Genomic DNA, 25473 nt, shown 5'->3' on the forward strand with positions numbered 1-25473 from the left:
CTAAGAGAAGCCCACAGCAGCTGGAAAGACACAGCCCTGCCATCTCCAGGGGGATTCATTCAGTGGAGCAGCATGAAACTACTGTGTGAGAACATAAAGGATGAGTGTAAGAGAGAGGCTCTAGGCTGAACAGAAGAAACAGCCCCTGGCACTGATACAAACAACAAACTTATCTCTGGGAGATGAGACAGAAACAGTTGCCTGGGACCTGTTGAAAAAGAGCCTGGACTATAAGACTGGACAAAGAGATCCTTCCTGCAGAGATGAAGCTTCTGCTGGCAACAAGCTGAAGTGCAGGAGCTAACAGGGCACCTCCAGCCGAGGGCCATGACTTACCCTTTTTCCTGGCCTGAGCAATAACATCAGCAGCACTTTTGCTCATCACCTTGGTGATATAAAGGGGGCAGTTGGTCTGGTTGGCGATGGTGATTGCACGGTTCACAGCCTCTGCCTCCACCTGAGACACAAAGTCAGCAGCAAGTTAGCAACACAGGATCATAGAATCACAGAATCAGGCAGGGTTGGAAGGGACCATAAGGAGCAGGCAGTGCCAACCTCTGCCATGCCCAGGGACACCCTACCCTAGAGCAGGCTGCACACAGCCTCAGCCAGCCTGGCCTCAAACACCTCCAGCCATGGGGCCTCAACCACCTCCCTGGGCAACCCCTGCCAGGCTCTCACCACTCTCCTGCTCAACAACTTCCTCCTCACCTCCAGCCTCACTCTCCCCACCTCCACCTTTGCTCCATTCCCCCTATTCCTGCCACTCCCTCACAGCCTCAAAAGTCCCTCCCCAGATTTTTTGGAGCCCATTTCAGGTCCTGGCAGGCCACAAGAAGGTCCCCTGGGAGCCTCCTCTGCTCCAGCCTGCACAGCCCCAACTCTTTCAGGCTGTGCTCACAGCAGAGCTGCTGCAGCCTCTCAGCATCCTCCTGGCCCTGTTCTGGACACTCTCCAGCATCTCCACATCCCTCTTGTCCCAGGGGCTCCAGAACTGGATGCAGTGCTCCAGGTGGGGTCTGAGCAGAGTGGAGGAGTGGGGGAGAATCCCCTCCCTGGCCCTGCTGCCCACACTTCTCCCCACAAGCCAGCATATCCCATTCACTCCAGAGGGTCACAGCCTCTGTTGGCATGAGAAACAAAGTGTGCAGAGCTGACACTAGAGCCTTGTCCAGCTCAGAGACAGAGAAATGCAGTGTAAACATGGTAATTAAAATGACATCAAGCTGCAGTCCTCTCTCACTACTCCCTTTTCTCCCAGGCTGCTTCTAAGTTTCTCTGCAAACAGATAAAGTCCTGAAGTAACACTGCAGGTGCTCAAGGTCAGAATGAGTCAACCTAGAGAGAAATAAGCAACTGAGTGTCGACTCAGAACTCTCCATGCTCCAGCCCACACAAGAAGAGAGATGCTGCAGCCACACACTCTGCTGAGCTATGTCTGCAAACAAGCCTCCTAAATTGTACCCTCCACTCTAATACCTGGCTTGGGAGCTGAGAGAGCCTGACCCACCCCACACATCAACTACCAGTTCTGGCATGTGCAGAGGCAGAACCTCAGCAAGACTGAGGGTCACTATGCAACTACAGCCTCAGAGGGAGTTGTCATCACTCTGCAGAGTTGTAGGGATCACACATCCTAATCAGAGCAATTCAGATGCCAGATGCAGCAGTGGGGCAATGCTCAGAGTGCCTGCTGCCATGGAGAACTGAGCCTGCAGCACCACAGGCATTATTCAAGTGAACAACAGAGAAGCTGAAGCCCTGAGCCATCAGCCAGCTGAGCCTCAAATGCAAGAGGCTGCCAGCACAGCCCACAGACTCCACAGGAATCCATGAATCCCATGGACTGACACACACTCAGCACCTTGGACAAGCTGCTCTGTAGTAACTTATCACAGGGCAAGAGCTGCAAATCATCACCAGCCTCCTTGTGCTTGATCCCTGAGAAGAAGGAGCTAAGACTGGGAGCTTTGGATGCTGTCGATTCCCCAGACTGATGCCTCAAGAGGCCAGAGCAGCTCTGCTTGAACTGGCAAAGCCCTCACCTGAGATGCTGCTCTGCTTACAGCAGTTTTTAACAGCAAACCAGCCCCCCCCCACCCCAGCCCCAGTAGTTTGGGCTCTGGTCCCCCAAGGGTTACAGCCCAGGCCTGTCACCACACCAGGGCTTGTGACTAACCCTCCCCAAGCAGGGTCATGTACAGGAAAGGACATCTCCTGGCTCAGCTGCCCCAGGCAGATGGAAAAGGCTGCAAGGAGGAATGTTTATGCCAGGACATTTGACTCAAGTATGCCAGAGCCAGCAGCACTGGCAGGGAAGAGGGAGGCTGAGAGGAAGAGCCAAGAAAAGCATTCCTGTCCCCCCTGAGAGACAAGGAGGGAACCCAGATGGGCCAACACTTGCAGGCCATGGCACCAGTTTGCAAACAGCCCATTTAAAGCAGAGCTGCACACAGCTCTGGCACTGCAGCTCTTGCAAGTCAGGTTTCCAAGCTGTGCCTCAGCATCCCCACTTGTAAAGCAGGGATAAAAGATCACAGATCTTTGGACCAAAAGGCACCTCAGCAACTGCTAAAGGTTCCCAAGCTGTGCCTTAGTTTCCCCACTTGTAAAGCAGGGATAAAAGATCACAGATCTTTGGACCAAAAGGCACCTGAGCAACTGCTAAGGGTTTCCAAGCTGTGCCTCAGTTTCCCCACTTGTAAAGCAGGGATAAAAGATCACAGATCTTTGGACCAAAAGGCACCTGAGCAACTGCTGAGCATTAGCTTTCTTCCCCTTCTGCAGAGAATCATAGAATCAGCCAGGCTGGAAGAGAGCTCCAAGCTCAGCCAGTCCAACCTAGCACCCAGCCCTGGCCAATCAACCAGACCATGGCACTAAGTGCCCCAGCCAGGCTTGGCTTCAACACCTCCAGCCACAGCCACTCCACCACCTCCCTGGGCAGCCCATTCCAACGCCAATCACTCTCTCTGCCAGGAGCTTCCTCCTAACATCCAGCCTAGAGCTCCCCTGGCATAGCTTGAGGCTGTGTCCCCTTCTTCTGTTGCTGCTTGCCTGGCAGAAGAGGCTGACCCCCACCTGCCTACGACCTCCTCTCAGGCAGTTGCAGACTGCATGACCAAATGATTTATATCCCTACTGAAAAGTCTCTGCATGCTGCTTGTCTGAACCAAGAGGAGGAAACAAAGAGGGAGTACAAGGGGCATGTGTGGATGACCTCACACACCCAGCTTCCAGCTGCTGCAGTGAGTAAAGGCAGTGAGTAAAGGCAGCTGTCTTAGGGAAACTAAAAGAACTCCTTGCACCTAACAGATGGACTTCACAAAGTCAGAATGCCATGGTGAGATATCCAGCCAAGTGATGCTGTAAGACTGGGAAGGAAGAGCATGGTGGGAGCCAAGACATCTCACCTCACTTCAGATACCTGCTGTGTGAGCACAGCCTTTACAGACTGTCCTTGAGAACTAACAGCAGGAAATGAGCTTTTCCAGAGGGTTAATGACATCTTAGGCTGGCTCAGTGACTCCCTGGAGATGTCCTCTTCTCCAGGGCTCCTTAATTCCTCCTAAGTACCCACAACAGTCCTCAAGAAAGGACTAGTTATCACTTATCTAGATAACCAGTCCTAGTTATCTAGAACTGATTCAAGTTCTTCCCTCACCCCACACAGCAATACTGTTTACAGGCAGGATGAAACTGTGCCCTTCTGGCCACATTCCTCCCAGAATGAAGCTCTTGATGGCAACATGATAAACTGAGGGAGTAAGTAGGACACTCACCTCTTCAGGTCTGCTCAACACATGCCCTTCAGGGCCTGTGATCCCCAGTTCCAGGATCCTTTGCTGCTCCTAAGGCAGGGAGAAAAAAGGACAAGAGACAGATTTAAAACAGCAGACTTTTTCTTTCTTGCAGCAAACATCTGTTTGAAAGAGGTACAGGTAAGACCTTGGACATCTGTGCTAGCTGATGGCCACACAGAACTCTACAAAAGGGTCTTACAATCAGTGCCTCATGCAGCTCCCTTCACTGAGAGGAACCAGAGCTCACAACCCCCTTGCTTATTGGTTCACAGGAGGTCAATGTGATCTTTAGTTTGGATCTGCTTCACACTAGGTTCATACCCTTCAACTCTCACTGCTCATCTGTGACTGTAACATTCTCCAACGTGTGGCAAAACAGCATCTCGTGGGAAAAAAAATCACAGAATCAAGCAGGTTGGGAGAGAGCTCCAAGCTCAGCCAGCCCAACCTAGCCACTCTGACCCCAGCCTGTATCTCTGCATGGGGTTGCTGTGGCCAAAGTGCAGCACCCTGCACTTGGAGCTATTGAACACCATCCCCTTGGACTCTGCCCATCTGTCCAGGCGGTCAAGGTCCTGCTGCAGAGCCCTTCTGCCCTCCAACCCAGCCACAGCTGCCCCCAGCTTGGTGTCACCTGCAGACTTGCTGATGTCTGACTCCATGCCCTCATCCAGATCACCTATGAAGATGTTAAAGAGGATCTTGGAAGTCTCTTCCAACCTGGTTGATTCTATGATTCTATGTTTAGCTGGAACTTGCTTTGTTCCTGTCCTGTCACTGGGCACTGCTGAGAAAAAGACTGGCCCCATCCTCCTGCAGGATTTCCAGGCACTCCCCCTGCTCTTAGCATCCACAGAACATTGTATTGTGCCCAGTGACAGCCACACCCAGACGTAGCTTTCAGATAAGGAGGAGATGGTTGATATCCATCACAAGCTGAAAGCTGCCATGGAAACCTGCTTTATCAGTGCCAGGGAAGGGGGAGGAGAGGGGGATAAGATTTGCTACACAGCTCTGCTTGCATTCTTCACACATCTCTGCCATGCTTTTAATAGTTCTGGGTGATTTGCTGTTTGCAAAGAAGGAATTGGGAGTTTAAATCCCTGCCAGGGATGTGGAAGTCAGGAATCCAGAGAACAAACCCCACATACCTCAGCAATGATGTCACCGTTCTCAGCATGCACTTGAGCTGTGGCTCCAATGTCCCGGATTACACTCAGCACTTCGTAGATCTGCAAGACAGAAAGCACTCCTTTCAACATGCCCTGAGTGTGCTCACCTGCAACTGACCCAGAAACACTCCAGACTCCTTCAGCAAGTGGAATTCTGCAGAATGGAAGGAGAAAGAGGCAACCACAGAACCCCAGAGTGGTGGGGGGCTGAAAGGGACCTCTGGAGATCATCCAGTCCAACCCCTCTGCTAAAGCAACTGCTCCCAGGGCAGGTTGCCCAGCAGTGTGTCCAGGTGGGTTTTGAAAGTCTCCAGAGAATGAAACCCCACAACCTCTCTGGGCAGCCAGCTTCAGCACCCTCACAGCAAAGAAGTAACTCCTTCTGTTGAGGCAGAGCTTCCTGCATCCCAGTTTGTGTCTGTTGTCCCTCCACTGGCTCCACCTTCTTGACATCCATCCTTCAGCTATTTAGCATCACAGAATCAGGTTGCCCAGGGAGATTGTGGATGCTCCCTCCCTGGAGGTGTTCAAGACCAGGTTAGATGAGGCCTTGAGCAACCTGTTTCAATGGGAAGTGTCCCTGCCTAGGGCAGGGGGTTGGAACTGGCTGCTCCTTGTGGTCCCTTCCAACCCTGACTGATTCTGTCTCCAGCATCTCCACAGCCCTCTTGTCCCAAGGGCTCCAGAACTGGATGCAGTGCTCCAGGTGGGGTCTGAGCAGAGCAGAGCAGAGGGAGAGAATCCCCTCCCTCGACCTGATATATTTACCACACTGGTGGAAGCAACACAGGGCTAAATCTGGAGTGATTTTAAAGAGCTCACATTGTTGCACCTGCTTCATGCCTTTATTTATTGGTGTTTGGCATAAAAACAAAACCCCAAACCTCAGAATCATGGAATGGTTCTGGTTGCAAAAGACCTCTAAGCTCATCCAGCCCAGCCATTCTCTACCTCTACCAAGACTGGTACTAAACAATGCCCCTCTCTACCACATCTCTGCAGCTTTGAAACACCTCCAGGAATGGGGATTCAAACACCTCCCTGGGCAGCCTCTTCCAGTGTTTCCTTACTTTTGATTTTCCTGGAGGACCTGCACCCAACCCCTCTTGCTGCTTGGAACAGAAGCAGTTTTATTTCCCACTCTGACATAGAATCACAGAATCAAGCAGGCTGGAAGAGAGCTCCAAGCTCAGCCAGCCCAACCTAGCACCCAGCCCTACACAATCAACCAGACCATGGCACTAAGTGCCCCAGCCAGGCTTGGCTTCAACACCTCCAGCCGCAGCCACTCCACCACCTCCCTGGGCAGCCCATTCCAGTGCCAATCACTCTCTCTGACAACAACTTCCTCCTAACATCCAGCCTCGACCTCCCCTGGCACAGCTTCAGGCTGTGTCTCCTTGTTCTGTTGCTGGTTGCCTGGCAGAAGAGCCCAACCCCACCTGGCTACAGCCTCCCTGCAGGCAGCTGTAGACAGCAATGAGCTCTGCCCTGAGCCTCCTCTTCTCCAGGCTGCACAGCCCCAGCTCCAACCTCCTGACTGGAGAAAAAGCCTATGGGATTCCATAGCCTGTTTCAGTGTTTCCTTACTTTTGATTTTCCTGGAGATCCTGCACCCAACCCCTCTTGCTGCCTGGAACAGAAGCAGTTTGATTTCCCACTCTGGCAAACCAGTTTGAGGGGGCTCAGGTTGAGTAACCCACAACTGATGTTGGCACCATCAGTGGTCACTCATTAAGATGCTGGCCAGAGTCATTAGAGGTAATTGGCACAGACCACTGCCTCCCACACTGTTCCAGACTGTTCACAGGCATTCCTTTTCTCCCACCACATTAGAAATCCAAACTGTCCAAGTATCCAAACCCATCCACCAGAAGAGCAAATGAGATAACAAACCCTTTGTAAGGTCCCAGTGATCCTAAGGCTAAAGTCAAACCCCCACAGCTGGAGCAGGACCAGTTGCAGCTTTACAGACATCCAGGGCAGGGATCTCCTCACCCTGCCCTGTGCCTACAGAGCAGAAGTACTGACAGAAGCAGTGACAGGAGGATGTGAAGGTGAAGCCTTCCTACCTGAGAGTCAGTTAGCTGGAATCGATCTTTGAAAGCCATGTAAACCAAGAAGGAGTTCACACCTGGCAGAAAGAGAGCAGAGGAGTCATTTCTGAGGCACAAACTGCAGGCACAGATGGAGCTGCAAAACACCACTTCACCTAGAGAGGACATTCCCCCCACTCAGCCTCCCAGGCAAGCAGCAGCAGCTCCTAATCAGCTGCAAAATGTGTCCAGGCACAGACACATCAGCTCCCAGAGGCTCCCAGCATGCAGTCAGGATCTGCTTGGCCATGTGGCATCTGTTAACCCTGCTGAGGAGAGCAGACTGCACCCCAGCCTTGGGGACACCTACACCCCACGGCTTCCACTGCACTGAGACAAGGAAAACTCTGTGGATTTGCCACTGGAGGAGGCTGAGGGGTTAAAAAAAGGCAAAATGCATCACAGAGAGAAAAGGGCAGAGCCTGAGCTGCTCTGCCAGACCCACTGCCTCCTACTGCAGGAGCAATGGGAGCCTGAGCTGCTCTGCCAGACCCACTGCCTCCTATTGCAGGAGCAATGGAGCCTGTGCTGCAGACCCACTGCCTCCTGCAGGAGCAATGGGAGCCTGAGCTGCTCTGCCAGACCCACTGCCTCCTATTGCAGGAGCAATGGGAGCCTGAGCTGCAGATCCACTGCCTCCTGCAGGAGCAATGGGAGCCTGAGCTGCAGACCCACTGCCTCCTGCAGGAGCTCTGCATCTGCGAGCACATCCTCCTCCCTACCTGCATTCTGACCCAGGCACAGGGAGTGCTCCCAGGCTGACTTTCCTCCTCCTGCCTTTGAGCCAGTCAAAGCTCATGTGAGGCAGCACTCACTGGGATGTAAAAGGCTGTTTGTGAAACTAGTGGGGCAGCACTCACCAGGATATAAAAGGCTGTTTGGGAAACTACAGACAGGATGGAAAACTACTCTAGCCTGAGGATGAAACGTCAAGGAATTTAAGGAGGGGAAAAACCCATGAGGTCATTTTATTCACCTCTTCTCCACTTTTGGCAGCCTCCCTTCTGGATTGTTCCTTCTGGGCTTGATTTTCCCCTTGTTTACAATGGTTTAATAGCTGCAGATACAACCTGCCTGCAGCAATGAAAATGAAAAGGGCTCCACACTGAACAAAGCTGCTGCCCACTGAACAAAGCTGCTGCCCACTGAACAAGGGTGCTGCCCACTGAAACAGGGTGCTGCCCATTGAACAAGGGGCTGCCCACTGAACAAAGTTGCTGCCCACTGAACAAAGGTGCTGCCCACTGAACAAGGGTGCTGCCCACTGAACAAGGATGATGCCCACTGAACAAGGATGATGCCCACTGAACAAAGGGGCTGCCCACTGAACAAGGGGGCTGCCCACTGAACTAAGCTGCTGCCCACTGAACAAGGGTGCTGCCCACTGAACAAAGCTGCTGCCCACTGAACAAGGGGGCTGCCCACTGAACAAGGGGGCTGCCCACTGAACAAAGGAGTGCTGCCCACTGAACTAAGCTGCTGCTCACTGAACAAAGGTGCTGCCCACTGAACAAGGGTGCTGCCCACTGAACAAGGGTGCTGCCCACTGAACAAGGATGATGCCCACTGAACAAGGATGATGCCCACTGAACAAAGGTGCTGCCCACTGAACAAAGGTGCTGCCCACTGAACAAGGATGATGCCCACTGAACAAGGATGATGCCCACTGAACAAAGGGGCTGCCCACTGAACAAAGGGGCTGCCCACTGAACAAGGATGATGCCCACTGAACAAAGGGGCTGCCCACTGAACAAAGGGGCTGCCCACTGAACAAGGATGATGCCCACTGAACAAGGATGATGCCCACTGAACAAAGGGGCTGCCCACTGAACAAAGGGGCTGCCCTGCATGGCAGCACCAAGATCCACCTCTGCAGAACCAATGTTCACCCACTGCAGTGGCTCCAGCAGGCACCATCTCCCTGAGCCCCCTATGACAGAGACTGTCCAAACCTTCAGAAGAAGCCAGAAAGGGTCAAACAGCCAAAAGGGCCCAAAACAGCTTTAACTGGGATGTAACAGTCAAATACATCACAGGAACCAGTCCTAAATAACATGAAAGCCAGACCTCAAAACTAAGGAGGGAAAATGCTTCCCTGAACTTACCATGATCTTTAACCAGAGCTTCCATCTCCTCCTGGACACCTTTATGCCACTCAGTGATATCCACATGCAGAGAGTAGTCACAGCAGGATTTGCTGTCTGCCCATTCTCTCCACTGGTCAAAGGCAGTCAGCAAACTGGTGCCTGGCTCAGGAACAACGTGATCAACTGGGAAAGACAACCAAGGCACAGGTAAGTGGCTGAGCAGCAGCCAAGACACAGATGTCCAAGGCACAAAGCATGTTTTGCAGAGGCTGCCACGAGACATTCCTTCCCCCTTACACAGCTGAGTTTTGAAGACCTGGTTCTGAAAGCCCCACACTGGAGGAAGCAGGCAGGAAGCTGCTGATGGAGCAGAAGCTGAAGGCAATAGTTGAATACTCAGGAGCAGTGTGGGCAGCAGGACAAGGGAGCTGCTTCTACCCCTGTGCTCAGCACTGCTCAGGCCACACCTTCAGTGCTGGGTCCAGTTCTGGGCTCCTCCATTGCAGAGAGATGTTGAGGTGCTGGAAGGTGTTTGGAGAAGGGCAGCAAGGCTGGGGAGGGGCCTGGAGCACAGCCCTGTGAGGAGAGGCTGAGGGAGCTGGGGGGGTGCAGCCTGCAGCAGAGGAGGCTCAGGGCAGAGCTCATTGCTGCCTGCAGCTGCCTGCAGGGAGGCTGTAGCCAGGTGGGGTTGGGCTCTGCTGCCAGGCACCCAGGGACAGAAGGGGACACAGCCTGAAGCTGTGCCAGGGTTACTCTTCCAACCAAGCAGGTTGGAAGAGAGCTCCAAGCTCAGCCAGCCCAACCTAGCACCCAGCCCTAGACAATCAACCAGACCATGGCACTAAGTGCCCCAGCCAGGCTTGGCTTCAGCACCCCCAGGGACAGTGCCTCCACCACCTCCCTGGGCAGCCCATTCCAATGCAAATCACTCTCTCTGACAACAACTTCCTCCTAACATCCAGCCTCAACCTGCCCTGCCACAGCTTCAGGCTGTGTCCCCTTCTTCAGTCCCTGGCTGCCTGGCAGAAGACCCCAACCCCAACTGGCTACAACCTCCCTTCAGGTAGTTGTAGACAGCAATGAGCTCTGCCCTGAGCCTCCTCTTCTCCAGGCTGCATACCCCCAGCTCCAACCTCCTGACTGGAGAGAAAGCCTATGGGATTCCAGGGGTCACAAACAGGGCAGACACTGCTAAGGAGAGCATCCTGGCTGGATTTTACCCCAAATCACATTAAAAAAACAAAGCTAAAAGTTACTTCAATAATTAGCAGAGAATCAGAGAATGGTTTAGGTTGGAAGGGAACTCAGAGCTCAGCCAGTTCCAACCCCCCCTGCCATAGGCAGGGACACCTCCCACTAGAACAGGTTGCTCAAGGCTTCATCCAACCTGGCCTTCAACACCTCCAGGGTGGTTGTGGAGCACAGAAGCAGGGAGGTTGTGGAGCACAGAAGCACCCAATGTGATCTTTGATCACATTGGGTGCTTCTGTGCTCCACAACCTCCCTGGGCAACCTCTGCCAGTGTCTCACCACCCTCACTGCAAACAACCCTTTCCTAACATCCAGTTTCAGCCTCCCCTCTGCCACTTTAAACCCATTCCTCCTCCTCCTATCATAGCAAGACCTTGTCAACAGTCCCTCCCCAGCCCTCCTGCAGCCCCCATCAGATCCTGCAAGGCCACTCCAAGGCCTCCTTGAAGCCAGAAATTCAAGCAGTTTATTTTTACCCTCACTGGTGAGGCTCTGGGCTGCCATCAGCTCAGCACTCAGCTTGAAATCACAACTGGGGTAAGACACAAAGTCCTCCAGCCTTGCTCGCTCTCAGTGAAGCACAAAGCTTTGCTTCACACCCCCAGTCAGCCTGGGTTTACTGGTTTTGCACTGCCTTAAGAGCTGGATTTACCCCAGGAGCTCTGGGTCCTCTACAAAAGCCATGCACAGCTGCCCTGAACAACTCATAAGCCTCAGCCACCTAAGTCTGCAACGACATCTCCAAAGGCTGGGATTTGCAAAGGCTGTGGAGAGCCAAGGAGATTACACCAAGCAACCACCCTGCCCTCTTCTCCCTTCTGCAAAAGTGACCCTGTGGCAGAGAGGGAAGCAGCAGCTGAGACGTTTGTGCTCTGCCAGCAGGCTTGTGGCTGCCCCTCAGAGCATCACACAGCCCTGCAAAGGGCTGGACCTGGTGTCCACCGCTCTGCTGAGGCACCAAAGCAAGTGGAGCTGCACCTTGGATCAGCAGTGTCCTGGGGAGGTCGAGGTGGACTTTGCTCAGATGGCAGTGTCCTGCCCATCAGGGGAATCCATGCTAGGAGTGGGAGCTCTGAAATTTGCCTGCTGAGTGGCATCAGACCAAGGATGCTCTTATCACTATGCTCAGGAATAGCAACCCGAATGTAACCAACCAACAAACCCTCCTGTTTGGTAAGAAACCCATCCAGTTCCTGTTCTGTGATCTCCTCCTCCCCAGTGCCCAGAAACCTTCTGCTCACTTTCAGACCCAATTGTTTCTTGGCCATTATGTAGCCCTTTGTCACTCTGCCAAAGTCAAGCTGCAGCTGAAGTAGTATGAACAAGGAGCAAAACAACATTCCCCCTGCATTACCAGTGGGAGGACCCAGAGCCAGCCCAGGTCCTCACAACTGGCCAGGCCAGACACAAGAGCTGCCTGTCTCAGCCCACCAACCCAATGGAAAAAGACCCCAACCCCATTTTGTCTCTGGCACATCACAGCAATAAATCCATCTCTATGTAAGATGAGAGGTGCCTCAGGAGCTCTATCGACCACACGATGATAAGGAAGGCTCAGGGCAGAGCTCATTGCTGCCTGCAGCTGCCTGAAGAGAGGCTGTAGCCAGGTGGGGTTGGGCTCTGCTGCCAGGCAGCCAGCAACAGAAGAAGGGGACACAGCCTCAAGCTGTGCCAGGGGAGGTTCAGGCTGGATGCTACGAGGAAGTTGTTGTCAGAGAGAGTGATTGGCATTGGAATGGGCTGCCCAGGGTCCAAGTGCTGGAGTGCAGCTACACCTGGCAGTGGCAGCCTGGAGCAAGAAGGAAGCTGTGTTGTCACAGATGAGACAGCAAAAGCAGAAGAAAGTGCACATGAGACATGAGGAAGTTGGATGTAAACCCCAAGTGCTGGTCTAGAGCAATTCAGACACATGCAAAGGTCTCCTCAATATTACCATACAACAGAAGGAGTCAACAACATTGCAAGTGCATGTCCTACAGCCCCACATGCTAGAGTTGGGGTTCTGGAGGAGAAGCTCAGCAGGAGCCAGCAGTGTGCACTTGCAGCCCAGAGAGCCAAGCAGAACCTGGGCTGCAGCAGCAGCAGTGTGGCCAGCAGGGCCAGGGAGGGGATTCTGCCCCTCTGCTCTGCTCTGCTCAGACCCCACCTGGAGTCCTGCATCCAGCTCTGGAGCCCCTGGGACAAGAGGGCTGTGGAGATGCTGGAGAGTGTCCAGAGCAGGGCCAGGAGGATGCTCAGAGGCTGCAGCAGCTCTGCTGTGAGCACAGCCTGAAAGAGTTGGGGCTGTGCAGGCTGGAGCAGAGGAGGCTCCCAGGGGACCTTCTTGTGGCCTGCCAGGAGCTGAAGGGGGCTCCAAAAAAGCTGGGGAGGGACTTTTGAGGCTGTGAGGGAGTGGCAGGAGTGGAGGGAATGGAGCAAAGATGGAGGTGGAGAGAGTGAGGCTGGAGGTGAGGAGGAAGTTGTTGAGCAGGAGAGTGGTGAGAGGCTGGCAGGGGCTGCCCAGGGAGGTGGTTGAGGCCCCATGGCTGGAGGTGTTTGAGGCCAGGCTGGCTGAGGCTGTGTGCAGCCTGCTCTAGGGTAGGGTGTCCCTGGGCATGGCAGGGGGTTGGAACTGTCTGCTCCTTGTGGTCCCTTCCAACCCTGCCTGATTCTATGACTCTATGAACCCAAGTAAGTAAGAATGAGCCCAGATCCTTTAAAGAATGAGTCCAGGTTGAATCTTCCAACTGCTGTTCAAAGAGCTGAGCATTGCAACTGCTCTGTGGTAAAGGGTTGGACTTGATGATCTGTGAGGTCTCTTCCAACCCTGATGATACTGTGATACCTCTGCCTACTGCTGCTGGCAGGACTTGCTCACAAGGCTGTTCAGAGCAAGTCCTCCCTTCAGTCCTCAGGCACATCTCAAGAGCTCAGAGCTAAACAAAAAGGTTTTTCTTTAAGGTCTGCCCTTCACAGCAGCACAAAGCAGATGAGGAAAGCTCCATCCACCACATTCCCACAGCCTCAGGTTTCACAAGCTGACCCCTGGCTATGATCTGCCACAAGATGAAGGACACAAGACCAAGCTCTCCTGACCCACCAGAGCAAGTAGCAAATCCAGCTGTGCAGATCACCCTAGAGGCTGCCCACGTGAAAGAGCAGAGAGCTGTCCTGACCTCACCGAAGCATTTCTCTCCAGGGACCCCACCAGCTCACTGTCCCATCTCTCATCCCATCCATCAGGAATGTTGACAGCATCCTGCAGACAGGAGGCCACTCCAAGACAAACTGCTGCAAGACAGACTGTTGTCACCCCTTTATCTTCTGGACCCCTACAGCCTTGATCTCTTCATGCTTCCCACCCCAGATGTTCTCTTCCTGTTGTTCATTATTGCCCTACAAAGGATGTCACAGCTGCTGAGCTCCAGAAAGGAAGCTGCCAGCTCAATTTCACCTCACAGCTTGCTCCAAAAATAGAAACAAAATGAAGAGAAGGGAGGAAAAAAACCAAACCCTACCCCAAAACCAAGCCTAAAAAACCCCAGAGAAAATAGAGCTGAAGTCTCACTTCATCACCACTGCAAGCTTCAAAGGAGGAATTACAAAGCTTGTGGTCCTTGTAGTGGCTCCTGGAATCAGAAGGAATTTCCATCCTAATCTTAATGTGCCTCTTTCTTTAGCAGAGGCTCTCAGCAGGCATGCCAAGGTTAGGATGACAGTGGCTTCTCAGCTATGAAGAGAAAACATCCTGCAGATCTGCCTAGAAACCTTCTGAGATGGAGAACCCAAAATGCAATGGTCTGTGGCAAGCACAAAGCAGCAAAACACAGCAGCTTTGTGTGCTGGGTTCAGTTTTGGGGCTCTCACTCCAAGAGGGAACACTTCTGACCCCTCAGCAAGCTCAAGAGTAATGATGGCTTCAGTGGGAGAGCTGAATTAGCCTTGCCTTGAAAGCTCTTTGGATCAGTGTCCCCATGGGTGGGGAAGCAATGGGCTCTGCAGCTGCTTGCTATTGGGTTATGTTCTTTTGTGTCCTTTCCTCCTCCTTTTCTTTTGCATTCTGCCCCATTTGAGCAGGTCTTGACTTGCTACCAGCCCCTGCCTGGGCCTTCTATCAACAGCAAAGGTAATTACCCTGCAAAGGGAATTAAACCAGCTGAAAAGCAGAGGTCACCTAAAGCAGGAATGGCATTTTTCTTGGTGACCAGCTCCTGAGCACAACTACCAGGAAAAAGAGAACAAAACCTGATCTGATGTGGAGGATATAAAGGTCAGCCAGGGTCAGATGGTACCCAAATGGTGTACAGAATAAAACCAAGTATGCAGGGTTCCACTGGCTACTATTAGCTGCAGTTGTACACAACATTTCCTCCTCCTCCTAGCATTAAGGGGAGCTTACTCTGCCCCTGTACTCATAGAATCAAGAGGTTGGAAGAGAGCTCCAAGCTCAGCCAGCCCAACCTAGCACCCAGCCCTGCCCAACCAACCAGACCATGGCACTCAGTGCCCCAGCCAGGCTTGGCTGCAACACCTCCAGCCACAGCCACTGCACCACCTCCCTGGGCAGCCCATTCCAGTGCCAATCACTCTCTCTGACAACAACTTCCTCCTAACATCCAGACTCAACCTGCCCTGCCACAGCTTCAGACTGTGTCCCCTGGTTCTGTTGCTGGCTGCCTGGCAGCAGAGCCCAACCCCACCTGGCTACAGCCTCCCTTCAGGTAGCTGAAGACAGCAATGAGGTCACTTCTGAGCCTCCTCATCTCCAGGCTGCACACCCCCAGCTCCCTCAGGCTCTCCAAGCCTATATTCCAGGCCCCTCCCCAGCTGCACTGACAGAGACCTCTTGCCTGTGTGTTGCTTCCTGCCAGTTCAGATGCAGCTTCTTAGCCTCCTTGCTGAGAAGCAGAAGCTGGAGCAGGCTCAGCAGCACTGGACACATCCCTGCTGCACTGATTACATTTTCAGAGTGTGATGCTCTGTCAGACCCTCACTGATGTCATGCAGACATTTCACTTGTGTTTTGGGCTGATTAGACCCAAGAGATGATGAATACTTCGATGGCAGCTGGACACCAATGTAAAGAATAGGGCTCTGTCTGTCCACAGAGCAGTCCCTGACCCTCTGCAACAGCTGCAATGCCTCCAAGCTCAGAGCAGAGCACAAAAGGCTCCGTTTCTCTATGGCACGAATTTATTTGGCACCCAAGCTCTGCTTGTGTCTCAGGAGGTCACCAGAGGAGAGGAGGAGGCAGGTAGCCAAGTTCTGAGGAGACATTGCAGTGCTTCCAAGTAATCTTTCTTTTGGGCATAGTCAACCCTCAAAAAACACCAGGAAAGGTAGAGAGGATGTGAAAGACTTCCACAGAAATCAGCCTGTAAGCCCCGAGGGGCTGAGGCTGAGAGAGCTGCTTGCAGCCCTGGCTTGCAAATCAAGGCAAACACAACACCAACAAAGCATCCAAGGAGATGAAGCTGGATCAGGAACAAAGGCATCAGAAGACAAAGTGCTCTAAGACAGGTCTGGCCCTCCCAGGTTGGTGGAATTAGGCTCTGCCCATCAGGCTTTTTCCATTAGGCAGAAAGCTGGGAGAGCTCTGGATAAGCACTGCCCTTGCCAAGGTCAGATTTTGGGACAGCTCTGGGTTAGCATTGCCCTTGCCAAGGTCAGATTTTGGGGCAGCTCTGGGTTAGCATTGCCCTTGCCAAGGTCAGATTTTGGGAGAGCTCTGGGTTAGCACTGCCCTTGCCAAGGTCAGATTTTGGGACAGCTCTGGGTTAGCATTGCCCTTGCCAAGGTCAGATTTTGGGGCAGCTCTGGGTTAGCATTGCCCTTGCCAAGGTCAGATTTTGGGACAGCTCTGGGTTAGCATTGCTCTTGCCAAGGTCAGATTTTGGGACAGCTCTGGATAATCACTGCTCTTGCCAAGGTCAGAATTTGGGACAGCTCTGGGTTAGCACTGCCCTTGCCAAGGTCAGAATTTGGGACAGCTCTGGGTTAGCATTGCCCTTGCCAAGGTCAGAATTTGGGACAGCTCTGGGTTAGCATTGCCCTTGCCAAGGTCAGATTTTGGGACAGCTCTGGGTTAGCATTGCCCTTGCCAAGGTCAGATTTTGGGACAGCTCTGGGTTAGCATTGCCCTTGCCAAGGTCAGATTTTGGGACACCTCTAGGTTAGCACTGCCCTTGCCAAGGTCAGATTTTGGGACAGCTCTGGGTTAGCATTGCCCTTGCCAAGGTCAGATTTTGGGGCAGCTCTGGGTTAGCATTGCTCTTGCCAAGGTCAGATTTTGCCTCCTCACCCATGGCTGCCTCAGAGATGAAGAGAAGCATAACTGCAGGATGGGATTTCTTTTTGCAAAGGAAATCTGTGATGATTCTGAGAAGCTTTTAAGGCATTTCCAGGACCAGAAACTCCACTTTTATTTTCCCCAACAAAAGCAAAGAGTCCTGATTCTACAGAACCACTTCAGGCTTTGCAAGAGCTTGTGAGGGAAACAGACTGAAAAAACATCTGCTGGCTGAACCTGTCCTTTCCCACATAAACATCTCCACTTGCTGGACATAAACCAGACACTTCCTCTTCTCGTGGCTGTGCTGCAGTGACATCACACTTTGAGAAAGAGGTTTCCATCCATCACCATCATAGCACTTCACCCTCTGGCAGACAATGAGTCTCTCTGTTTTGTTCTCAGTTAAACCATTGGCTTTCACACACCCCCAGCATGGAGGGGGTTGGAAGGGACCTTCAGAGATCATCCAGTCCAACCCCTGTGCTCCAGCAGAGTCACCCAGAGCAGGCTGCACAGGATCTCAATGTCCAGGTGGGTTTGGAATCTCTTTGGAGAAGAACACTCCACAACCTCTCTGGGCAGCTCCCTCCAAGGCTCCAGCAGGCTCAAAGTGAAGATTTTTTCCCCAAGTTCAACTGAAGCCTCCTGGTGTCCACCATCCCTTCTGTCCCCAGGCACTGCTGACAAGAACCCAGCCCCATCCTCTTCCCTTCCACCCCTGAGCTCTTGCTGAGCATCCATCAGCTCCCCTCTGGGGCTGTTCTTCTGCAGGCTCAACAGCCCCAGGGCTCTCAGCCTTTCTTCCTCACAGAGACACTTCAGGCCCTTCAGCATCTTTGTGGCCCTCAACTGGATTCTCCCCAGCAGTTCCCAGTGCCTCTTGAATTAGGGAGCCCAAAACTGGATCCAGTGTTCCAGATGCAACCTCATCAAGAGGCAGCAGAACCACCCTCAGCCTCACTCATCCTCATGCACCCCACAAGACCTTGGCCATGGAGGCAGATCACTGACACATCTCAGGTCCTTCTCCATGGAGCTGCTTCCCAGCAGGTGTGCTGGTCTGAGCCTAGCTGGGTTGTGATGGTGAGAAGAATTAGATGCTAGGCTGTGAAAAGGAAACAAAGGTGCTGGCTGCTGCACTCAGAGGCTTGCTGAGATGGATGAAAACACCACCACAAGCACAGATAAGGGAGTTGCTCTTGGGCTCTGGCTGCATGCACTTCTCTCTCTCTAACCTGCTGTCTGCCTGACTAATCCTTCTGCTTCCTCAGCCCCCTGGCTGATCCTTTACACTCACCTTGAGGGTAAGGCAAAGTCTGGGGGAAGGTAGAGGGGTGGGGAGAAGGTGGAAGGGTGGTTGGGAGCCCCTCCTGGGCCTCTGTGGTTTCTGTATTAGTTTTTAACTTGTCTATTTCTGTCTGGAGCTGTAGAGGTTGCAAATACCTGCTTGGATGTTGTGCTAAGCTGTGAATATGAAGCTTCATTCTGCAGTTTCCAGCTGCTGAGTCTTGTCTGGGTGATTATCTTAAGGGAGGTTGGGGGGGGGGGCAGGTAACAAACCATCACAGCAGGTCACTCCTCACCTGTACTGGTGCAGAAGGTTGCTCCTGCCCAGGTGCAGGACCCTACACTTGCTCTGGTTGACATTCACAAGGTTCCCCTCTGCCCAACTCTCCATCCTGGGCAGGTCTCACTGAAAGGCAGCTCAGCTCTTACCCCATTCTCTTGCTACGCTATGCATTGGGAGCCTTCCCTTCACAGAAGCTGTGTAAGAGCAGGGATTGCTCTCCAGGAGCTCCTTCACCAGCTCTTGCTGCCTCTGGCCTGTGCCAGGGAGTTTCATTCCGATGTAAAACAGCAGAGTCCCCCAGAATCCCAAAATACACACACTGCCCAGATGTAACAGCTTCAGGAACAAAGCAATCTGGTGCAAACATGCCTTGGGAGCAGGCAGGAAGGGGAAGTTCCAAAAGCACAGCTCTGTTTGATGGGTTTCAGAATTACACTCAGACCTCTGCATGCTCTAAGCCCAACAGTTCCTTCTATTACTTAAAACAGGCTTCCAGGATCCAAAGCCAAAAGCACTTTATGTGCACAGGGCTCACCTCTTCTCTTCCTCCCACAGGGTTTTGCCTTTTATTCCTACCCTGACAGTAAGCAGAGCTGTGAACCATGAGCTGCAAGGACTGGGTGCTCAGAGAGATCTCAGCTGGGAGGGATGAGAAGGGTCTCTGCTAGATGGTAGTGAACACATCAGGCTCTCAGGCAGCTCTGCATAAGAAAAATAAGGGTGCACTCTGGTCATAGAATCTTAGAATCAAGCAGGTTGGAAGAGACCTCCAAGATCATCCAGTCCAACCTAGCACCCAGCCCTGCCCAATCAACCAGACCATGGCACTAAGTGCCCCAGACAGGCTTGGCTTCAACACCTCCAGCCACAGAGACTCCACCAGCTCCCTGGGCAGCCCATTCCAGTGCCAATCACTCTCTCCGCCAACAACTTCCTCCTCACATCCAGCCTCAACCTGCCCTGCCACAGCTTGAGGCTGTGTCCCCTTCTTCTGTTGCTGCTTGCCTGGCAGCAGAGCCCAACCCCACCTGGCTACAGCCTCCCTGCAGGCAGCTGCAGGCAGCAATCAGCTCTGCCCTGAGCCTCCTCTGCTGCAGGCTGCACCCCCCCAGCTCCCTCAGCCTCTCCTCACAGGGCTGTGCTCCAGGCCCCTCCCCAGCCTTGCTGCCCTTCTCCAAACACCTTCCAGCACCTCAACAGCTCTCTGCAATTCAGGAGCACAGAACTGGACACAGCACTCTAGGGGTGTCCTGAGCAGTGCTGAGCACAGGGGCAGAAGCAGCTCCCTTGTCCTGCTGCCCACACTGCTCCTGAGCCAGCCCAGGATGCCATTGTCTCTGCTGCCCACCTGGGCACTGCTGCCTCCTCTGCAGCTCCTCTCTGCCAGCACCCCCAGCTCCCTCTCTGCCTGCCTGCTCTCAGTCACTCTGTCCCCAGCCTGTAGTGCTGCTTGGGGTTGTCCAACCATTATATACTGGAAGAAAGCAAGATACTAAATGATGAACACAGGAGGAGCTGCAGGAGGAGCTGGCACAGCAGTGGTTGTGCAGTAACTTTTGCCCAAGCTAGAAGGATAAAGCCAAACATTTTGAGTCCAAGGGAAGTGACCAGAGAGCTGCAGTGTCTCCCCTAGTCACTGTGGCTGTGTGCACAGCAGCAGGTTGTTTTGCAGGCAGCAGTCTGCCTTTGCTTTGTGCACCCAAAAGCAGCAATGAAGGCGGAACTGTGCTGCTGGGGACTGGGCTGTGCTGGGCTCTGTGGCTTGTTTCACTTCCCAGCAGTGGTTCTTCTGCAGCAAAGAAATGCTCAGTTCTCTAGAGATGCAGTGAAAATGTCCCCTTGTGTAGAACACTGTTGGTGGTTTAGATGGGTAGAGGCTTCCTTGAATTCAGTGGCCAAGGTGATGATGTTACCACACCGGTGTGCAACGTCCCTCTGGTCCTTTCCTGCCCTTCACCAGCTTCTCGTGGTGCCTCTCATACACCCTCACCACCACATCCTCTCCAGCCTCTGCACAGACTCATGCTGAATTTAGATTGGGCATTAGGATGAAGCTGTTTACTAGGAGAGTGATGAAACCCTGGAGCAGGTTGCCCAGGCAGAGGCCCCATCCTTGGAAACATTTGAGGTCAGGCTTGCTGGAGCTCTGAGCAACCTGCTCTAGTTGTGGGTGTCCCTGCTGACTGCAGAGTGTTGGACTAGATGAGCTTTAAAGGTCCCTTCCCACCCAATGCATTCAGTGATGCTATGGTTCTGAATTCTGTTGGCTTCATCAACCCCCAGCTTCCTGCCTGATGTGTTTCTTGTTTTCATGCAAAGAGGGCTTAAAGTCATTAATCAGAAGGTCTGGAAGCAGAGATGGGCACTTCCCCATGGAGAGCTACTCATCTCAAGCTTTTAAACCCTCTAAGCCCATTAGACATCTCTGCCTGCAGCAGTGTGTGCAGCTACTGTGCAGGTGACAATCAGCTTTACTGGCACTGCCTCTTCCTCCAGGCAGACCTGTGACCTGGATCAGATGAGGACTCCAGCAGCTGTGTAGCTTTGCCTGAGTTTATGCAGGAGGCCTGTGGTGTGCTGCTGTCCCTAGCCCTGGCTGGCAGCCCTTCAGGCTCTGCCCAGGAGCTGAGCAGAGTGCTGGGAAGTAAAAATCCTTACAGTGCTGGGAGTAAACTCCTCAGTGTTTGACTTTGGGCCACCCTGCACAGCCTGTTTGTGAGGCAGGTGGGAGATCTTTTCCTCTCTTCCCATCTGCTCTGCTTGCTGGCCCTCACTCCTCTCCCAGCTTTCTGCCTCCTGGGCAGCAGAGGTTGTCTAAAGAGCAGGTGAGTGGGGCCCCTGCCTCCTTTCCACCTTGCTCCCTTTTGCTGCAGCCCTGCTCCATCCCTTTGCTGGGGAGGATGGAGGTTGTCCCATGGGTACTGGAGCCTGATTTAGTTATGAACAAATGAATGTTGAGATGGCAACAACACTGACAGTGCAGCTCTCTTCCTGCAGATGGGACTGACCTAGATTTTTCCAGCCATCTAAAATGAGAGGGATTTGGCACTGGCTCAGGAGACACAACCCATGTTGTTTATGCAAAAGCACTTAATCCCTCTTATTCCATACAATGCTTGGGATCAATGGTGCTGCCTTCCTATGGTGTGGAGAGGAGTTCATGCTCTTCTCTTTGAAGAGCTGATTTTAAGTCCCACAATTCCAGCATGGTGAGGGTTGGAACAGAGCTCCAGAGATACTCCCAGCTGTACTCCAATAGGGTCACCCAGAGCAGGTTGCATAGAATCATAGAATCAACCAGGTTGGAAGAGACCTCCAGGATCATCCAGTCCAACCTAGCACCCAGCCCTAGCCAGTCAACCAGACCATGGCACTAAGTGCCTCAGCCAGGCTTTTCTTGAACACCTCCAGGCACAGTGACTCCACCACCTCCCTGGGCAGCCCATTCCAATGCCAATCACTCTCTCTGCCAACAACTTCCTCCTAACATCCAGCCTGGGTTCCAGTTTGTGCCCACTGCCCCTCAGTGTCATTTGTGCCCATTTCCTTCTAGCAAGGAGGTGATCCTCAGGATGACCTGGTGGCAATTCACTACAGACCTGACTGTAGGTGATCAGCAAAGGCTCCTGAAGCCCTCTGTCACCCTGCACATGTGCTCCCTCTTTAATAGCAGGGTAAAACATCAGGAAGCAGCAGGCTGCTGCCCATCTGAAGGTCCCCTTCATTTTCTGACCCTCCCAAGACACAAAGGCTCACATCCCAGGGCACATTCTCCATGTTATTAGGGTAACTGCCAGTCGAGTTCAAAAGGCAGCTGGCTTCCCAGTCAGCAAGCCAAAGAGAGCTGTAATTTCTCTCACTGTAATTTCTGCCTGTGATTGTAACAGTGGTTGACTGAGTCAACAGAGGCAATGTCAGCAAGTGACTTCACTCAAGGGCAGCAGATACCCAGAAAGAAGCACAGGCTGCAGGAAGGGGGGGGTTGAAATGTGTGGGGGAGGTGGCCTGGATTGATGCAGCTCTCACTAGGACATTAACCAGGCTGGAGGATCAGAGAGCCACTAAATATACACAGCTTAGCTTCATCCTTTCTGAAGGGTTAGGGGCAGAGGAAGGCAATCCTGTCTCTGCTGAAACCAGGGGCAGTTTTACCACTCGTTTTGATGGGGATCTCACCCAAAACCTCACAAGGCTTGGAAAGGCCACCCTGTTCTTAGCAGTGGTATCATTCTCCCCTAACAGCTCCAGGCAGTGCTTTATGTGCCAGCAGATCAAGCTTTCTCAAGATAGGCTGTTGTCTACAACTCCCTGAAAGGAGGCTGAAGAGAGGTGGGGGTTGGTCTCTTCTCCTAAGTAATTAGTGATTGGAGAAGAGGAAATGGCTTCAAGTTGCACCAGGGCAGGTTTAGGTTGGCTCCCAGGGAACCAGCAGCTAGAAAAATGAAATCAGCCCTAACCCCCAAGCAAAGCAGCCCAGAGGGGGGCTTGAGCAAGCCAGGGATGGAGAGCTCTAAGAATCACAGAATCAACCAGGTAGGAAGAGACCTCTAAGATCACCCAGCCCAGCCTAGCACCCAGCCCTATCCAGTCAACCAGACCATGGCACTGAGTGCCCCAGCCAGGCTTTTCTTGAGCACCTCCAGGGACAGTGACTCCACCACCTCCACTGAGGAGGTAGGGCATGAAAGGGATAATTCAGATCATCATTCCTCACTCCCCATGACCAGGGGATGAGTTGGGAAGCACCACAGTGGAGCCAGATCTGCTCCCACAGGATAAATCTCCACTGGTCTCACTCAGAAAATGGGACTGCTTCATCTGATACCAATTGAGCAGCCAGGCAGAAAGGGACCTGGGGGTGCTGGCAGAGAGAAGCTGAAGAGGAGGCAGCAGTGCCCAGGTGGAAGAGAGCTCCAGGCTCAGACAGCCCAACCTAGCACCCAGCCCTACACAACCAACCAGACTATGGCACTCAGTGCCCCAGCCAGGCTTGGCTTCAACACCTCCAGCCACAGCCACTCCACCACCTCCCTGGGCAGCCCATTCCAGTGCCAATCACTCTCTCTGACAACAACTTCCTCCTAACATCCAGCCTCAACCTGCCCTGGCACAGCTTCAGGCTGTGTCCCCTCCTTCTGTCCCTGGCTGCCTGGCAGCAGAGCCCAACCCCACCTGGCTACAGCCTCCCTGCAGGCAGCTGCAGACAGCAATGAGCTCTGCCCTGAGCCTCCTCTGCTGCAGGCTGCACCCCCCCAGCTCCCTCAGCCTCTCCTCACAGGGCTGTGCTCCAGGCCCCTCCCCAGCCTTGCTGCCCTTCTCCAAACACCTTCCAGCACCTCAACATCTCTCTGCAATGGAGGAGCCCAGAACTGGACACAGCACTCAAGGTGTGGCCTGAGCAGTGCTGAGCACAGGGGCAGAAGAACCAGTTCCTTATATGTTGCCCTATTTATCATAAAAGATGCTGCAAGCAACCACAATTCCCACCTGCATAAGGGAGGGATAAAAGCAGAAGAGCCACCCACCAGGAGGATGCCCAGCAAGGCACTTCTCCCTGTTTAACTGCAGGAAAACACTTTTGCCAATGGCATCACTCTGCCAAGAGGGGAACAGCTAAGCTGCCAAAGAGCAGAGCCTCCTAAGCTTTGGAGTCTACTTGCATTATTTATCCTGTTTTCCACTGCTAAGCTCCTGTTGCTGATAGCCATCAGAAACACCTCCATCACCCTAAGCAGTCCAACTGATGTCCAACTGGGTGTTTTGCTATCCTGATCCAAGACACAGGAAGGCAGCAGGGTCAAGTTTAGTCACCAGCCTCCTCTACATCATTTGCCATCAGCCATAATCTGCATTGTTCTAGTTTTCCACAGCTGTAAAATGAGAAGCTGGAGAGGCTGCTGGAGGATGGTCCTCCATTTAGTAGCTCAGAGATGTGTTCAAACACCATTAGTGACATATTCAGACACTACTCACAAAGGTAGAATCATAGAATCAGCCAGGTTGGAAGAGAGCTCCAAGCTCACCCAGCCCAACCTAGCACCCAGCCCTGCCCAACCAACCAGACCATGGCACTAAGTGCCCCAGCCAGGCTTGGCTGCAACACCTCCAGCCACAGCCACTCCACCACCTCCCTGGGCAGCCCATTCCAATGCCAATCACTCTCTATGACAACAACTTCCTCCCCACAGCCAGCCTAGACCTGCCCTGCCACAGCTTGAGGCTGTGTCCCCTTCTTCTGTCCCTGCCTGCCTGGCAGCAGAGCCCAACCCCACCTGGCTACAGCCTCCCTGCAGGCAGCTGCAGGCAGCAATGAGCTCTGCCCTGAGCCTCCTCTGCTGCAGGCTGCACCCCCCCAGCTCCCTCAGCCTCTCCTCATAGGATTTGTGTTCCAGGCCCCTCACCAGCTTTGTTGCCCTTCTCTGGACACCTTCCAGCACCTCAACATCTCTCTTGAATTGGACACAGTAATCAAGGTGTGAATCAACCAGGTTGGAAGAGACCTCGAAGTCCATCCAGTCCAACCTAGCACCCAACCAATTAAGTAACACATCCAAGCACTTCTCAAGCATGAGGCTCTGTAAATAGAGGTGGCCAACGAGTAAAGAGGCTGCTAGGGAAAACTCTGGAAAACATTTTAAGCAGAAATTGCTTAGACAAAGTGCTACAGGGAGAAACAAAGTTGTTGAAAGGTCAGATGCAGATGACAGAGAACCTTAATTCATCCTAGCAAGGGAGAACCAAATGATGATTTGAGGATGAAGCAGGTGTGCTAGTAACAAAGGACCAACCAAGGAACTGAAGCTGCAAAGAAAATACCATTTCAGTGTTATTCATTTACAAGGACAGCAAAGATTGAAAGAAATATTGGTTATTAGTATGAGACCAAGCACCACTCCACCCCCCCTTTATGTTCTCTGTATGGGTGAGGTTATCCTCACACATGAACTTCAGAGTATACAGTGGCAGCAACATGGGTTATTTTAAGGTTATTCAAGCCATTAGATCAAGTTCACAGGCCAGACACAAGCTCTTTGGCAAGGATCAGAGCCAGAAGAACACTTTTTTTCCCCCCTGAAACACACTCTAGCTGTGTTAGGAACCACTACTCCTACTCCCAAACTCAACCCAAGTCCATCCACCAGGCCAGGGATCAAAGACTGGTCATAACCATCCTCTGAGGGATGAGGATGTTCTCATCTGTAAGGAACTAGGCTTGAAGTGAG

General features: G+C 52.8%; 1 protein-coding gene across 2 annotated transcripts in view; it reads right to left on the bottom strand.

Annotated features, from left to right (window-relative positions):
- DPYSL2 (dihydropyrimidinase like 2) overlaps window positions 1–25473 on the bottom strand; it is a 66535-nt gene that overhangs the window by 20415 nt on the left and 20647 nt on the right. For both annotated transcript variants that reach the window (XM_064175638.1, XM_064175639.1), the window contains exons 4-8: window positions 9177–9341; window positions 7048–7109; window positions 4955–5035; window positions 3783–3851; window positions 337–457 (exon numbers count right to left, since the gene is read on the bottom strand). In XM_064175638.1, coding sequence (XP_064031708.1) covers window positions 337–457; window positions 3783–3851; window positions 4955–5035; window positions 7048–7109; window positions 9177–9341 — 498 coding nt within the window. The remainder of the gene's footprint in view (window positions 1–336; window positions 458–3782; window positions 3852–4954; window positions 5036–7047; window positions 7110–9176; window positions 9342–25473) is intronic.

This window comes from Pogoniulus pusillus, chromosome 42 (genome assembly GCF_015220805.1).
Source record: "Pogoniulus pusillus isolate bPogPus1 chromosome 42, bPogPus1.pri, whole genome shotgun sequence".
In the NCBI taxonomy this organism is placed as follows: domain Eukaryota; kingdom Metazoa; phylum Chordata; class Aves; order Piciformes; family Lybiidae; genus Pogoniulus; species Pogoniulus pusillus.